We start from the raw sequence: 16,973 nt of genomic DNA on the forward strand, positions 1-16,973 counted from the left end.
GTGTATCAGGTGGTGTGGGCTGCCATCACCAGATACAGACCCCAGAGGACACCTGGATAGAGGGACGGCAGGTGTATCAGGTGGTGTGGGCTGCCATCACGAGGTACAGACCCCAGAGGACACCTGGATAGAGGGACGGCAGGAATATCAGGTGGTGTGGGCTGCTATCATGAAGACAGACCCCAGAGGACACCTGGATAGAGGGACGGCAGGTATATCAGGTGGTGTGGGCTGCCATCACCAGGTACAGACATTCTCAGTGCTCTGGTGGCTGGGTGCCTGTGATCAAGGTACCAGTGGGGTTGATTCCCAGCTCTCTCTGCCTGACAGATTCCTGCCTTCTGCTGTGTCCTCTCGTGGCCTTTGTGCACATGGAATGAAAGAGAGAGAAAGAGGAATCCCTGGTGTCTCTTCATTTGAGGACACCAGTCCTATCAGATTAGGGCCCCACGCTTTTAACCTCATTCAAGCTTAATTACCTCCCTGAAGGTCCTGTCTTCAAACATGGGGGTTTGGGCTTCAACATATGAACTTTGGAGGAAGTCACAATTCCGTTCGTAACAGGACAAATGACCAGGATCCTTTTATTTAAAGCTAAGAGACATCACCCCAGCTCACAGCAGTCTACATGTCTGACCACATGTTATAAGAGACTTCACCAAGGTAGGTAGCATCTGGGTGGTCTGAATTCTTGGAGAGAGGAATTAACTTTACCTGGTCCAACACCTCTCCCCCTCAACAAGCTGAGTCTGTTTGCTCCGTGGAATCTACGGCAATGTGACTGCCCCTAGACTCTGCTTTCGGACCAACTGCAGCCATCTGTCGGCATCTCCAGAGCTTACACTCCAGGTGCAGCAGCCAGGGCTCACCGCGGTTTGCACGCCCTGCCTGTGGCTGGCCAGCATCCTTGCCTGAGACGCTCTCAGGTCTGCAGGCTCCCTTGCATGCCTCCTTGGCAGTGCAGTGGTAGAGCTAGAGGTTGAATAGATGGGTGATGTTCTTGCTTTCGTTTTTAGGATGCAGAGGGATCTGTAACAACAGCGACGTCACGTGTCCACAGCACTTCTACATGATGGTCTTAGTTAACCACAGGTCTTGCGGTGCTGTTCTGAGGTTGCTCAGCTCCTGGCTGCCACGCTCAGTCATTCAATTGACAGATTTTTATTGAGTACCGACGGTGTGTCAGACGTCGTGATAGATTATGGGTACACAATGGTGAACCAAACAGATAAAATGTTCTCGGAGATTTAAAATTTGAGCAAATCTCTTGGTCTTTCTGAGATGTACTTTCCTCGTCTAAGTCATACTGTTAACAATGGTAAATCGTCAGTGTTAGAATGAATCTTTCAAACTTTTAAAACTGTGATTTTTTTTCCCTCTCTGACTATTGGAATGATTTGATCTCTTAAGGAATCTGGAAAATTCAAAAGAGCATGCATGGGAAAATTGAGAATCACTTGGACTTCGTACACACCATGTCAGTCGTGAGGCATGTCTCCTCCTGGAGCATTGCCGTGTGTGTGCACACATGTGTGCATGTAAATATGCATAGATGGTTTTGTGTAAAAAAATTGGCATTATATTCTGAAGTCAAACTGTTTTTTTCTTAATACTATTATGTTTTTTTTGTATCATTGAAAATTACTACCCTGTTTCCCTGAAAATAAGACATCCTCCGAAAATAAGACCTACTTACATGAAAGATTAGATGTCCCCTGAAAATAAGACCTAGCACATCTTTGGAGCACACCTTAAAATAAGATACTGTCTTATTTTCGAGGAAACAGGGTATTATGCTTGCTAATGGCTATTTGGCAATCTAGCATATAAATATGATATTTATCCATCTCAATTTAGAGCATTTAACTTATTTTCCCATTTTTACTACTATAAATAAATGGTAATATATGTCTTTGATTGTTCCTTTAAAGTATATTCATAAGAGCAAGATTGTTGAATCAACCAAGTTTTTGTTTCTGGGTACAAAATTTCTATCCAGGAAGGTTGCATCGAGTTAGCTGCCCATTGGCAGTGTGCCAGAGTGCCGGCTTTCCTACTTGTTCCCCAGTACAGACACCAGCATTTTGTACATGTTTGCTGATGTGATGGCTGAAGATACATACTGTTTCTCTGAATGAGTCTGTGAGCGTACTTTTTATCTCAAATGTGTTAAGCCATTTTGTTTTGCACTTGCAAATTTTTTTCTTACTTTGTGGTTTTTCTCTTACATATGTGTATTTTAGATGAAAAACATTTTTCTGTGTCCTTGTCTATCAGTCCTGCTTCTTTGCTTAGAAAACTTTCCAAGCACAAGGTTCGATATAGTTTCTTAGTTTTTCTTTTGGTTCTCAAATAATTGGTTTTATTTGGGAGCTTTTTATTCTATTCTGTTTGTTTATTCAGCCACTAAAAAGCCCCTCCGCCCATATACACACCTATATAGATATGTCCATTTTCTATCTATCCATCCCTCCCTCCATCCATCCGTCCTGGTCTTTCGTGTGTAAGATATCTCCCTCCCTCCCTCCCTCCCTCCCTTCCTTCCTTCTCTTTCCTTCCTTCTTTTCTTCTCTTTCTTTCCTTCTTTCCGTTTAAATCCAACTGCTATACATTCTGGAAATTCTCTCTGTCCTTCTACCCCATGGTCAGCAGTGTTGATTCTGCTCTTGAACTGTAAGACCATCAAAAGTAAGCTGACACAGGCAGTATCATCTTACTCATCATTCAGCTTTTACTCTCAGTTCATATTTTCTTTTATTAAATGACACAAAACATGGGCCATTAAAATTTTCTTCTACTTGTTGTAGGAAATATTTTGCAAATAGTTGCTTTCTTTCTTTAAGAGATTTTCAAAAGTCTTATTTCCTCACATATGAATTTTTTGTAGGTGCCCCTCATCTTTGGGGGAGCAGAGGCTTTAATAGCCTGGCCCATGTCCCCTCATGTGTGGTTGGCCTTGAGTCCTTTCATCATTTGCCTCAATCTTTTCAGGATCTTCTGATTCAGTATCAGCACTGAGACTCCATCACAGACTGTGTCAGTATAGATATGTCCATTTATAGCCCAGAGGACTGGACAGAAAGGCTGGGCCCTGCTGTCTCGGGTGGTTCCAGCAGAGGGTTTGTTCCTCCTCCTGGAGACTTGATTTCTCTTGCTGGAGTTTTAGCTGACTCACCTTTCACTCCAGGCATGGGGGATTTCCTGTGTCTGCCCTTCCTCCCCTGGTGATGAGGGGTGATGCATCAGACTGGGAAACAGCCACACTCCTTAGAGGAACTCTCCAGGACTTGTGGTTTTCTGTTTGTTTTGTTTGCATTTAACTTTGGGTGAGGCTGGGCTGAAAGCTTCTTCAGAGCTCACCCGTGGAGTCCTCAAAGATGTTAAGTAGGGTTCTGCCAGGGCCCCCCTTCCAAGCTGCATTGTGGAGGCCCTGTCTCACATCAGCCCTGTTCTCTGGCACCTCACGAGTTAGACACTTGGTATCTATAGTCCTTCTTCTAATTTCTAAATGGCTCTTCTTTAACCTAGAATGACCTCAAAAGCAGTGGCAGATACGAACCACTCTTCTGTAACATCAGTCTGGTCCAAGTTTTCCCTGTTTCTTGAGGTCCTTGGCTTACTTTAGCTGGTTTCTGGAGAAGGTATAATTAGATGTCTGTGATGAAATATAATAAATGGTGGAAGACTTATCTAGGAAATCAGAAATGGATTCTAAAGCTTATTTGAGATAACACCTTTCCTGCCAGCCCCACAACTGTGATTTGAGGATGAAATGAGATGATAAATGGGAAAGACTTTGAAGTCTGTTGGAAGCATTATGCAAATATAAAGTTGTTTTGTTATCTGCACATTTTATGAGACCAGGAATCAGTAGCCTTGTTGGAAGCAAATTTGAGTTGTGAATTTTTTTTTTTTTTTTTTGAGGAATGTGTGATAGTGGAGGCTGGTTATTGAAGTGAGGCACAAAGCCATCCTGTTTCCAGGTGTTTCACTCCTCCTTTCCCAGTGACACATCAGAAATAGAGGTTTGTCTTGTTCTTTATTCCCCCAAAGAGAAGGCTGGCCTGAATTTCCTTTTTAGACTGTTGCTTTGAGTGCCAAGAGATTGTTCCAGCAAAAGAAACTAATCTTCAGATAGGTCTGCCCCCACAAAATGCCTAGGATTGAGGGCAAAGGCTTTAATTAAAATGGAAGAGTTGATAATTTCTGGTCTATCTGGGAAGCTTAAAGGTGATGTGGTTTGAATGAAAGTAATGACTTTTGCTTAAAATGCAAACAATGTGAGAAGGAGCCTGGGATCGGCTCACAGTACAATTGGAAGAGACTGTCATTTCTTTTTCACATCTTTCCCCTTAAAAAACTGGCTCTCCTTTTCCTCCTAAAACTCTGTTATATATATACATTTAACATGTGGGGTATTTTTTCCTTCCTAAATTTCCTTTCTCTTGGCAGTCTGCCTGTCTTTTCAAAATCCTTAAAACCTGTGAAAATTGCAGGTACTAATAAGTCTTTGAAAACATGATAAGGATTTGCTGTCATTGGTGTTGATGTGGATGACGTGAGAGCAGTCTGAGATGTGCCTTTCCTTCGGTGCTTCTCAGCGTAGCCGTGTGAGTCACTTTCGCCTCTGTGTCCTTGGTTTGAATTCACAGACAGAAGCGAAAGTGACATACATTTGCGATGGCATTTGTATGCACCAAAATGAAGTTTTAAAATCAGGAACTGCAGTGAACAAAATGCATTTTGGATGTTGGTAAGACATTAACAAGGGTGGATGGGGATGTGACCAGTTGCACCAGTGTATGTTAAAAACAATTCTGATCAGTGATGCGTTTTACTAATTATAATAATTGCAGGTAAAAAGTATGCTTTGTATGAAATGACAATGGCTTAAGCATTGCCAAGTTATTATTTTTATGTTTATGTTATAGGCAAATTTGTCACAGACATGAAAGATGACAATTACCCACACTCATTATATTCTTTTGTTTGTTTGTTTTTTGAGATAGAGTCTCACTCTGTCACTCCGGGTAGAGTGCTGTGGTGTCATAGCTCACAGCAACCTCAAACCTTGGGCTCAGATGATCCTCTTGCCTCAGCCTCATGAGTAGCTGGGACCACAGGAACCCACCATAACACCCAGCTATTTTTGGTAGAGATGAGGTCTCGCTCGCTCTTAGGCTGTTCTCAAACTCCTGAGCTCAAGCAATCCACCTGCCTAAGCCTCCCAGAGTGCCGGGATCACAGGCGCGAGCCCCTGTGCCCAGCCTTGCGCCCATTCTGATATGTGATTTTTTTTTCTCTTTTTCTTTTCCACTAAGCATTGTTCTTATGACTGTGTATGTAATTGGAATCACAGTATCTGTGCAGTTTGGAGTTTAGCGTTTTTCTCTCAACATTCATTAGCAGAAAAGCCTTTCCCCACGTAACACCGGCACCCATGGCTGCTTTTGTCCATCTCCATTGTTATAGGCAGCTGTCTCCCCATCCTTTTCTTCAGTTTAAGCTTTGTTTTTGTGGGGAAGTCTTTGCTTGTTTGTTTATATAGAACACGTTGGCAGGGGAGAATACATTAACTGTGCCAGGTTTCAAGGAGTTCCTAGTAGGTGAGTGGTAAGGCAGGACAGTTGGAGGAAGATCTGCTTCGTATCTCAGAGACCAGAGACCGTCATCTGGAGGACAAAGTGGGGACGGCAGGAGGAGAGAGAAGGGCTCACAGCAGGTTTCCATCCATAGGTGCCGCAGGCCTGGGCTGGAGGCAGGGCCAGCTCTGCAGTGGCCAGTAGCCCTCTGGGCACCTGTTCCCCTTTGTCAATCAACAGTATTTGGAAGGCTTTAGGTTTGAATCAGACTAACCAGGAACAACGCCTCCACACTCCTGCATTCTCACTTCCTGCTGGAAGCTGTGGGCAGGGGAGGCCCAGACTGTGTCCAGGCAACCTGGGGAAGCAGCAGGAGGGAAAGAAGACGCCCAGGCCTGGGGTGGAGGGGGTGGCTGCAAACAGTGAGCCCAGCAGCCTCCACTGCTGCCCCAGGGTCAGGTTGTGTCTGCCAAAGTTCTGTTTTTCTGCACTCGCAGCCCAGGCAGTTGTGCTACTCACTGTGCAGTCAGTCCTTCTGCCACCAAAAATGGAGGGTGGGGAGATGGAGAAAACGGGTCTGTAATGGCCAAATCGCCTGCGCCCCAAGGCACCTCTCATCACCGGCCACTTCCCAGCAGAGTTCCTCACGTGCAGCATTCCCCTTTCCTTTTTAGCTAATGGGTTCTTACCAGTTTTGTGAAGCCGCAATTAAATAACTCAGTGAACTCTGCCTGTACTGGAAAGCCATTTTTAAAAAGGAACAAAATACTTTAAGAAAAAGAAACAGAAACAGCCACAACACAGGCCACATTATGAAATTTGCAATTTGGCCGTGACTCTGTCCTCAGGGAGTCCAGAGCTTTGAGGAGATTGACGATACAGGGACTGTGATAAGAAGTTCTCCTATGGTAACAAATACAGAATAGAATATCCGTTTCCACCACAAATGAGCTTTGTACTGTTAACGCTTTGTCTTTTCACCAATCACTGTGGGGAGTGCCCAGGCTCTGTGGCTGTGGTCACCTTGCTTTCCTAGTCTGTTATCTGCAGCCAGTACTCCTAATATTCCCACAGCCCCTTACAGAAGAAAGGTAGAAAATGTGTACAGATGTTAGTAATCAGCATAGTTATTTGCAAAGAGAAAAATGCTGGTCTGCATTGTGTCGTTTTTAAAAACACATAGACCTGAGTAATGATGTTGACTTGTCTGATTGACACCCACCCAGGTCTCTGTCTCTCTAATCTTCCAGGCAAAAAAGAGTCCAGATAATCCTTAATTAAAAGCTAGTTTGTAACCTAGAAATGGCTGCTAGTGTTGACAATATAATTCAAAATCACACTTTAGCACTTTAATATATCTGTAAGAATTCGTCATCTTCCATTGGCACTTTTAAAGCCATTTAAAGACCTTAAAAGTGTTCAGGGACTATTTAGAAGCATGATACGCTTGCTCTAGGCAGAGTGAAGGAATTAAAAAAGTGATGAATGAGGAAAGTGCACAGAAAGGATTCACAATACACCCGGTAAACACGATGCAACTTGCTGTCTATTCCCTAAAAATCACTTTGCCTTTGTGGCTAAACCATAAAAGTAAAACATCATCTAGGAGATTGGCTAGAACTCAACTATAAACAAAGGCACAGTGGAGGAAAAGCCTTGACAAGGACAGAATCTGGGATTAGACGATGGTTCGGTGGATTTGGCGTGATTTGCGTCAGGCACCGGTGAGTCCTTAGCTCTGTGCAGGTCACAGTTTTCACAGGTACTGTCTCTTAGACTCTTACGACACCCAGATAAATATTATGATACGTATTTTGTGCTTGGAGAAAATGAGGCTCATTTTGACTATAAATACATTCCAGGGAGGGGTTGCCCAAATATCACACAGCTGGAACACGGCAGAGGTGGAGCTGAGATTCTGAACTTCTGACGACTTCCTTGGTGGTCTTTTTACTCTGCCATCCTGCCTCAGGTAGAAACTTGGACGTTAGAACTGTCAGGTTCTCTAAGTGTGTTGGGGGTCTGGGCGGGCTAGCAGTTGAGCAAAGATGGGAATAAGAAGGCATCGGTGACGCCCTGCTGGGCACGGACCAGTCAGCATAGACAGAAGTCAGTAATCCTGCTAATTCTGAAGCAAAGGGACCTTTATCAATTCATCTGTATCTGCCAGCTCTCTGGTCTGTCCCCAGACTTGCATACGATGTCTTTTGTTTACTTATGGCCTCTGACCTTAGCACTGCGGTCCCTAACTCACACAGGCACTTGTCTGTGGCCTATTAGGAACCGGCTGCACAGCAGGAGGTAAGCATGCAGGGGAGTGAAGCTTCATCTGTACTCACGGCCGCTCCCCATCACCCCCGTCACCACCTGAGCTCTGCCTCCTGCGAGACCAGCAGAGGCATTAGATTCTCATGGGCACATGGACCCTGCTGTAACTGTGTACAGGGTGGGGGGGGGAGGGTCTAGGTTGTGCTCCTTATGAGAACCCAATGCCTGGTGAGCTGAGGTGGAGCTGGGGAGGTGATGCTAGCTGTCAATACAGATAGTCATGAGCAGAGAGGTTTGCCTGCAGAGACCAGGATAAATGCATTGCTCGCAGTTCATGTCAAAACCACACACACACACACACACACACACACACCCTGGTTGGTGGAAAAATTGCCTTCTATGAAATTGGTCCCTGGTGCCAAAATGTTGGGGACCACTGCCGTAGAGAATCACTCTTGACAGCTTATTAACAAGGCTCAGGTATGGGAGAATAGTTAAGAAAAGGTTGGCACTGAGGGCATTGTGTGTGCTGGGTTCCTGGGGAGATACTGGCCCCAGATCCTTAGGGCAGAGCAGCCGGGACCAGGGAGAAGATGGCATGGTCTCTCTTCCCTTTACAGTCACTCCTTACGTTACTCCCTCTGCATCCTTCTTACGTTACCCACTCTAGGCCAGAAGATCTCAAGGCCTTTATCATCTTTATCACTGAGTTTTCTCATCCTAAAATGACAGTGGCTTTCCAACCATGGGCAAGTCACCCAATCTATCTGAAACTGCGCCCTGTGTGGCTCACAGGAGCACACAGAAGTTTTCCTACTGAAAAAGCTTTCCAGCCTTTGTGGTCAGTGGTGAAGTTTCGAAGGATTTGAAATGGCTTTTCTTTTACAGTATCTACTTCTGCTTTCTTCCCCAGAGTCGAAAGCATGCAAGCAAAGTCCGGCTGTATTACATGCTGCACCCCCGGGACGGGGGCTGTCCTGCCAAGAGGCTCCGCTCAGAGAATGTGAGTATCTGGAACTTGGATGATTTGCTTATTTTGCTGAGAATTTCGTAGGTATAGGAATTGAAGTCATGTCTAGATTGGTAGAAAAGCTGAGTAGAAATGGTTCTCATTAATTATTACAGAGACTATTGTACATATCAAGGCTTTCATTTTCTTTTTTCTTCTGCCAGAACTTGCTAGTATGGGAGGACTTGCTGATGGTGCTGCCCTGGGACCATGTAGAGAGAGAATGCACAGAGGGCCTGGGACGCAGAAGGCAGGGCGGAGGGGGAGTGGGAGGATTTGCCGATGGTGCTGCCCTGGGACCATGTAGAGAGAGAATGCACAGAGGGCCTGGGACGCAGAAGGCAGGGCGGAGGGGGAGTGGGAGGACTTGCCGATGGTTCTGTCCTGGGACCATGTAGAGAGAGAATGCACAGAGGGCCTGGGACGCAGAAGGCAGGGCGGAGGGGGAGTGGGAGGACTTGCCGATGGTGCTGTCCTGGGACCATGTAGAGAGAATGCACAGAGGGCCTGGGACGCAGAAGGCAGGGTGGAGGGGGAGTGGGAGGATTTGCCAATGGTTCTGCCCTGTGACCATGTAGAGAGAGAATGCACAGAGGGGCTGGGACGCAGAAGGCAGGGCGGAGGGGGAGTGGGAGGACTTGCTGATGGTGCTGCCCTGGGATCATGTAGAGAGAGAATGCACAGAGGGGCTGGGACGCAGAAGGCAGGGCGGAGGGAGACGAGGATCTTCAGATGACAGAGCGTGCAAGAGAGGACTTACGGGGCAAACCGGCCACATGTATATGTATTAGATACCTCGATTTTTACGTATTTTATTTTTATTCTGGTGTGTAAAACAGATTGCCTGCTCATTAATTAATAATGAAGATTTTGCATATCTTGCAAATAACAATACTGGGGCTTCTTCACCAGTGCCCCTTCCCCCCCACCCCCCACCGCGGGAGACTTACTCCAGAAGACAGATGACGATTGTAAAGGTGCTTTGAGGATGCAAAGTCAGAGAAAAGGGGTTATTTCAGCCAGGCCAAAGCAAAGACTGACAATAGAATAAATATCCCTTCCTCCCAGCAAGGTTCCTATTCCTGATGAGAGGAATGTTCATATCCACCAGCTGCAGGGGTTAGACCTGGAAAGTCCTGCCCTTTGAGTTTGGAGAAGGCTGCAGGGACAGAGTGGACACCCCACGCTCTCAGCCTGTGATCTTCTTTTCCTTCTGCTATCTTGTAGATGGTGGTCTCCTTTTTTATTAAAAATTAATATATAGTTCACTAAAGAAACTTTACAAAAATTTTTTCACAGGGAAAAAAATGAAAAGAAGGAAAAACAGAACGGCCTGTGACCCAAGGCTGTAAACAGCAGAGCTTTGGTGTTTTTAAGGAATTCCAAGCACGCCTCTTATCATCACAAAATGAGCTGCTCGCACAGACTAATCTGGATCCCTGTGGCACTGTCTTTCCGGCCTTAGTGAAGCAGCATTTATAGCTCTTTGGAGGCAAAAGATGTCATGAAAACTTTGCAAGCTCCTAAGAGCTGGGGCAGCCTGAGTGCAGCTTTCAGCCCTTCCCTTTAGGCTCTCAGGCAGATAACTGGCCTCTTGCAGCCTCAGTGTTCCTGATGAGGTTGTAATAGTCACTGTCTCCTCCGTGGGCTTTTGTAAATTCTGGACGAAATGGTCAGTGTAAGGTACACTGTTCTGTGCTGGGCACTGCACTCAGGCCCCAAGGGACAGATGAATGCAGTGCAGGCTTGCCTTAGAGAAATGCATAGCATAGTGAGAGAGGTTAACATTGCCCAAAAAACAGCCTTTGTATCCCACTGTGTTTATCATGATTCTGCCCAAAGAACCCTGGGAATGCAGAGCAGGTGTTACTGAGCAGTCGGTATGGGAGCTGGCTTTGGGGGCTTGAGAAGACTTTCCCAGATGGTGGCTGTAGGAGTGAGGGAGGAGGAGACTAGCTTCTTAGGTGCCTTCCTGCCAAAAACCCCAGTAAGCCTCAGCAGAGTTGGACTAAGCCAGTTTGTATGCAGAATCCCATGGCTGCACGCTTTCCATCAGGAGAGCACGTAAGAGCAGAAATACAGAATCAGTTTGTTGTTCCTTGGAATTATTATCCAGCACTGGTGCCTGGATCCCTCATTCAAAAGCTATTTAGTGCTTTTTCCTGACAGTCAGAAACGGTGGGGTTCATGGCCACTTGGCAGTTAGCTCTTGGAACATAGATTATTTTCTGTCCTCTTGGGGCTCTGACCATGAACCTCGCACTTACATCTCAGCCCTAGGGAGGGCTCAGAGTGGCAGACAGAGAGAGAGACTGAGTCTCAACACTGAGCCTCAAAACAGATGTGAGGATGTGATCTTCACCACTCTGGCCAGATCACTCTACTCACGCTCTGGTCCTGCCCATATCCTTGGGGACAGTTTATGGAGGAGAAGTTTGGATTTTAGAGCAAGAAGCATTTGCAAGTATTCTCTACAGAAGACCCCTTGCAAACTTCCTTCTACTGTATCCTGGGTTTTGGAAACATTGATCTACCAATGATTTATTATTAAATCATTTTTCTATAGTTTATAAATCATAATATAAAAGCAAACCAGTAAACTGAAAAAGCAATTTCTTGCTTTTTGAAAGAAGAAATGATATTTATATTGCCCTGTATGCATATCTTTTTTTTTTTTGTAGAGACAGAGTCTCACTTTATGGCCCTCGGTAGAGTGCCATGGCATCACACAGTTCACAGCAACCTCCAACTCCTGGGCTTACGCGATTCTCTTGCCTCAGCCTCCCGAGTAGCTGGGACTACAGGCGCCCGCCACAATGCCCAGCTATTTTTTGGTTGCAGTTCAGCTGGGGCCGGGTTTGAACCCACCACCCTCAATTTATGGGGCCGGCGCCCTACCGACTGAGTCACAGGCGCTGCCCAACCCTGTATGCATATCTTATAGGTGAATATGTCATTCCCACCATGCATTTGGGCATATTGGATACAACACGGAAGCCGCTCTCAGTCCCTCTCCGAGACTTTCAGAGTGTATGTTGGTAATTACGTGCACTGATTTCCTTTCATTCAGACTCACACCCAAGGATTGAGAGACTGAATATGCCAGTGGATGGTGTTCATAGCATGTATAAAACTAGAACTCTGACCACAACCTGCAGAACCAGTTCAGGAACCCAAGATGTTATCGGTAGTGACCCGCCCAGGAAGCTGGCCTGCTGTATGTCAGACTTCTAGCACTTCCCCTTCCTAACAATCTGGGAAGCCAAATAGTAATCCCTTAATAATAGACCCCAAACACCCAGGACAGCTTCCGTAATTTTTCTCCCTCTTCCAACATAGCACAATGTGGGCACATCTAACCGATCTCACAGGACAGCCCACTTCTAGTTAGAGGGTCTTCCATACCAGTGGCCTCAGTCAGGGCACACCTGCTTCTCTCCCCATTTTCCGCTAAAGCTTCCCCACTGCCACATCTGCCTTGGATTTTGCTCTACACAGGTGTGATGGTGGCTGACTCACTTGTTACAGTGAGCTCTGAACAAACAGTCTCTGCTTGTTCTCGTTGGGGGGTGGGGGGGTCTTCATTTATTTCCAGAAGGTTGTAAAATGAGAATTAAATAATAACTTCTATGAACAGGTTTATCATGAGGCCTCGCTGAGGGGCCTTACGACTCACTTTGTTTTAGGGGCACTTTCTGCACGTGGTATTATTACTGATCTTCCGTCCACCAGCACCCTGTTCTCAGAAGGATGTAACACTTTGCTCTACCCGCCTCTGTGTTGTTCCCTCTTCCAGCATCACCAGGCTGAGAAGAGCATTTACATGTGCCGTGAATACAGCAAAGCCAATGGCTTCTGAAAACAAAGAAAGAGTCTCAGCTCTTCCACACCCTGACGGCACCCGAACCTTGCTCCTGCTCCATTCAGGATAACCCCAAATTTAATTACAAATGAAGAAGTGCCTTTTCTCATTCTCACCGTCTGTCCTTGCTGGGTCTGCTTCAAGGTCATCTGACCTTTCTGTTGTTATTGTCTTTTTTTTTTTTTTTTTTAACTCAAATTCATTATTATCTTCTACGTTGGCATTTTCAGCTTTAAAAATTTCCTCTTCACACACTTTTTAGAGTTCGCATTTGGATTTTTTATTTTTTATTTTTTCTTCTGAAATTTCAGAGTAAGACATTTTCACTTTGAAGCTGCAGAGTAAAATTAAATGTGCAATAAATAGCTATAGAGAAATTTCTAGTAATCCCTGGAGCACTGGAGCCAGAAAGGACTTCAGAGTTCGTCTGGTCCCCCAAGAGTCCCAGGTCTCCACAGGTGACCCCTAGGTTATCACCATCTCCTCACCCATAGATCTCATGCTTTGGGAAAAAGGAAACTACAGTATTTGTTTGGGAAATGGTGCTCTTAAGTAAAAGGGTGATTTAATTTTAGCCTTTTTTTTTTTTGATTCTTTGATTTTAGAAAAATGTAATTGCCAACCAAACTCACCAGTGTTTTAGGTGGAGTTAACGTAACGGCACGTAAACGTGGGAAGCTTGACATTTGCTTAGTGTGACCAGGCTTACTGCTGTTAATGTTGATACACTTTCCCTTATGTTGGATAGTTCCCTTATTCTGTATAGCTTGGAAGCTGAGTATCACTTTTGATACTCAGGGTCCCTCAACATCCTGGGTTTCAGGCTGGAGGAATCACTCTAACTAAAGGCTCCAAGAAGTACCGCAACTTACCCAAATTGGTCAGGACCAGGATCAAACCCCACTTCCCTAGATGTTGTTCCTTAGCCCTTCCCAGAGATATGAAGATGGCATCTTGCGGCTTCCAGAGACAGCATTACAGATGTCTGGGTGCAGACCAACAGCAGCTGGGGTTTATCAGGCACCTCCCCTGTGTCCTCTAAATGCTTTACCCCATACAAGGTGAGCACTGTCATTGTCCCCACCTCACAGAGAAGCCAGCTGAAACAGGTTAAGTGACTTGCCTCTGGCATGTACAGAACCGGCATGTAGCAGAGATGTGGCTGGGGAAATGGAAAACAAAACAAGAGAAAATTCTCTCTGGTACTGTAACCTGTGTACTGTAGCCTGGCTGCAGCATTACCCTTCAAGAGGACAGCCTGCAGCGAGGTGATGGTTCCCAAGGGATGTGGGGGGCGGGTCCTGATTTGAGTTAAACATAGTAAGAGACTGCTGGGTCTGTTGACACTTGGAAGGAATAATGGCCACAGAGGAAGCTGTGTGCAAGGCCTGGCAAGAAACGTTAACTAGGCTGCCTCCTGCCCAGTCAACAGCCAAAGCAAATACCCATTGTGGAGATTTGTATTTGGCTGGGGCAGAGATCAGGGGAACAGCCCAAGTCCTGAAATATGGGTAGGAGGGCTAATATCCCTTATCTCAGATGAACACCCTCTGTGGTGGTGATGAGAGGAAAATTCTTCTCTCCCACCCGTTCTTCAGAGGAGATTGATGCCAGTGGTGTTTTACTCTGCAGTGAACTAGTGCAGATTAAGACCTCCCTAGGAAGGTGTGTGTGTGACCTCAGACAGGAGGCTGCCCCCACACAAGGCTCAGGGTCCAGATTTCTCAAGGCTGCTCAGACCCTTAAGGTTAATGATTATAGAAACAACAGGAGCTGACATGCTTCCTCAGAAAAACTGCTGGTGCCTTTGCTCCCTTCCTCAGCTTACCCTCTGGGCTGATGAGCTGATAGTCTTCCAAAAAAGCTGAGTGGAATAAACACTTGGGGCTACCACTGTGAACTCCACAAGCTAGCCGTGGCCCCGTGCTCCCACGTTTGGAGATGCTTGTGCGTCTTGTCTCTTTCTCTCCCGTGGTTTCTAACTTTATATTTCTTCAGTCGACGGCGGCCAGATCCACAGGTCTTAAAGGACCCTGCCCCTGGGGCAGGACCCTGGCAAGTTGACACTTGAAGGTTTTCATTTTTCTCCCCTTGAGAGTACGCCTAGGTAGGGGAGAGTGAAGCTATAACGTGCAGAGGTCCCGGTGACAGGGGACGGTAAGAAAGTGTCACTGTGTACCGGTTCCAGTCCTTGGGTCTCCTCAGTGCGATGTGTCACTTCTGTAGGTTGGTTAAGGACAGGCCTGCTGTTTCCATCTGGAAGCCCTGCAGAGTGATCAGGACATCAGTGGGCATGAATTAATACTTGTTTGCCCCACCACCCCACTTCCCGGTCTTAAGTCAGGAGTCAGAAAATGACGACTGGCCAAATTTATCCACTGCCTGTCTCTGTGTGGTCTATTAGCTTGGAAAGACTTTTTAAAAAATTTCTTTATATTTGGAAAAAAAATGAAAGAAGAATTGTGACACATGAAAAGTGCATGAAATTCAAATTTTAATGTCCATTGGTAGAAAGTCTTCTAGGAACACAGCCACACCCCTTTCCCTGCGCCCACAGCTGCATTCGGGACACAAAGGCAGGGGCCTTCTGTCCCAGGAAGCCTGAGGAGGTGTGTCTGGCCGACCCCTGTCTGGAGCACATCACTGCAGGGAAGGAAGAAGGATGGGTTGTGACCCCTCTCAGTGCGTGTCCCTTTTCACAGGAATGGTCCATTTGGGACTCTGCAGACCCTGTGCTGCCTGGTCTCCTGTTCAGACTTCTGATGTTTTAGTAGCGGCAGGTTGAAGGCTCCAGCCAGTAAGAGGCATCATTTTCAACCCTATGCTAGCATTTGCATTGCTGTTATTTTGCTGTGTTTCTTTTGGTACAGAGAATTTGAAATTTATGAACATATTATGCAGTAGGGATTTGTTTGCGGGCTCTAGCCCCACAGAAACGGTGAGGTTGTATTGTTTCTCCTGCCGTCTCTGCACCAAAGCCAATTTACAGTAACCGAAACTCCTGGCTTTTCTAGGACAACCCAGATTCTTTCCTGTCAGTATGAATCAGCTACACAAACTATACCTAAAGGTGGAATAAAAATCTTTTGTTATACAGGCGCAAATATACAAATAATAATTTGCGTGAAAAAAGTAGTACCACTCTTGATGTAGACGTGTGGTATGCTGCTTCAGCCACGAATGATTTTCTAAGCCCACTCTGGTTCTGAAATTCATTTATACTAAAATATATATCATAGTTATTATTTTTGCCTAGAATTTGAAACTGAGGAAAGGAAAGAAAGATTCCCTGAGAAGGCTGCTGTGGAAATATGTTTTCCCCAGTGGGGATAGTGCCAGGGGTCCTGAGTCACCAGACAGTGTCACGTCACCAGCTCTGTTCCCGTGCTTAGGAATGCCGTTAATTTTGTTGTCGTGTCGTCACACAGATTCTGACATTTGCAGGCCACCTGTTAATCCTTCCTTACGTGTCAGAGCCTATGCTAAATATAGTAGAACCTCTGTAAGTTGCCCACCCAGGGGACCAGAGCAGACTGGTGTACGTATGGAGGTCAAGATAAAGAGCGAGGCCTGCTTGGCTGTGCTGCATGTCTGGTCCCTGAAAACTAGGTCAGTGCAGGGAGATGGTCAACTACGGAGGTTCTGCTGTGCTTGGTGGATATTTCCTTTGAATTTACAGATATAAACAGGACTCTTTGTTGCCTCTGTTGAAAGCTGTGTAATGATTGATGCTTATGTCTTACCCAAAGCTGCACACACTGTAAGTGATACTGTAAAGATTTGAGCTCAGCAGCGTTTGGCTTTAGAACCTGAGGTCTGTGTTACTATGTATTCTTCATTCATTCATTCTTTCATTCGCAAAGTATTGATCGCCTTCCAAGAGTCTGGTCCTGCATTGATTGCTGAGAATGTGATGGTGAATGAAACAGATACAGTTCTTTGTAGAACTTACTGGGAGAGTTAGATGGATGTTAATTTTTAAAACACACAACACAGGTGGGTGAAGGAAGGTAATGAAGAAGCTTGAGCAAGGAAATCCACAAGGTCTTCTGGATGGGGTGGGGGGCTTTTCCTAGCAAGCGATGCTGGGGCTGCATCTGGAAGGTGACTCGAGGTTACCTAGACACAGGTGAGGAGGGAAGCAGAGTTTCATGCAGCAGGAGGAAGCAGGATGTGCTCGAGGGACCAAAACAAAGCTGGCGAGGCTGATGGACAAGGAGAGGCTGACAGGAGAGGAGCCCAGGCAGCTGTC

At 45.9% G+C, this 16,973-nt stretch overlaps 1 protein-coding gene across 2 annotated transcripts in view; it reads left to right on the forward strand.

Annotated features, from left to right (window-relative positions):
* ZMAT4 (zinc finger matrin-type 4) overlaps window positions 1-16,973 on the forward strand; it is a 344,755-nt gene that overhangs the window by 124,254 nt on the left and 203,528 nt on the right. For both annotated transcript variants that reach the window (XM_053578481.1, XM_053578482.1), the window contains exon 3: window positions 8,764-8,853. In XM_053578481.1, the coding sequence (XP_053434456.1) occupies window positions 8,764-8,853 (90 nt within the window). The remainder of the gene's footprint in view (window positions 1-8,763; window positions 8,854-16,973) is intronic.

The sequence above is a fragment of the Nycticebus coucang genome, chromosome 24 (assembly GCF_027406575.1).
Source record: "Nycticebus coucang isolate mNycCou1 chromosome 24, mNycCou1.pri, whole genome shotgun sequence".
NCBI lineage: Eukaryota > Metazoa > Chordata > Mammalia > Primates > Lorisidae > Nycticebus > Nycticebus coucang.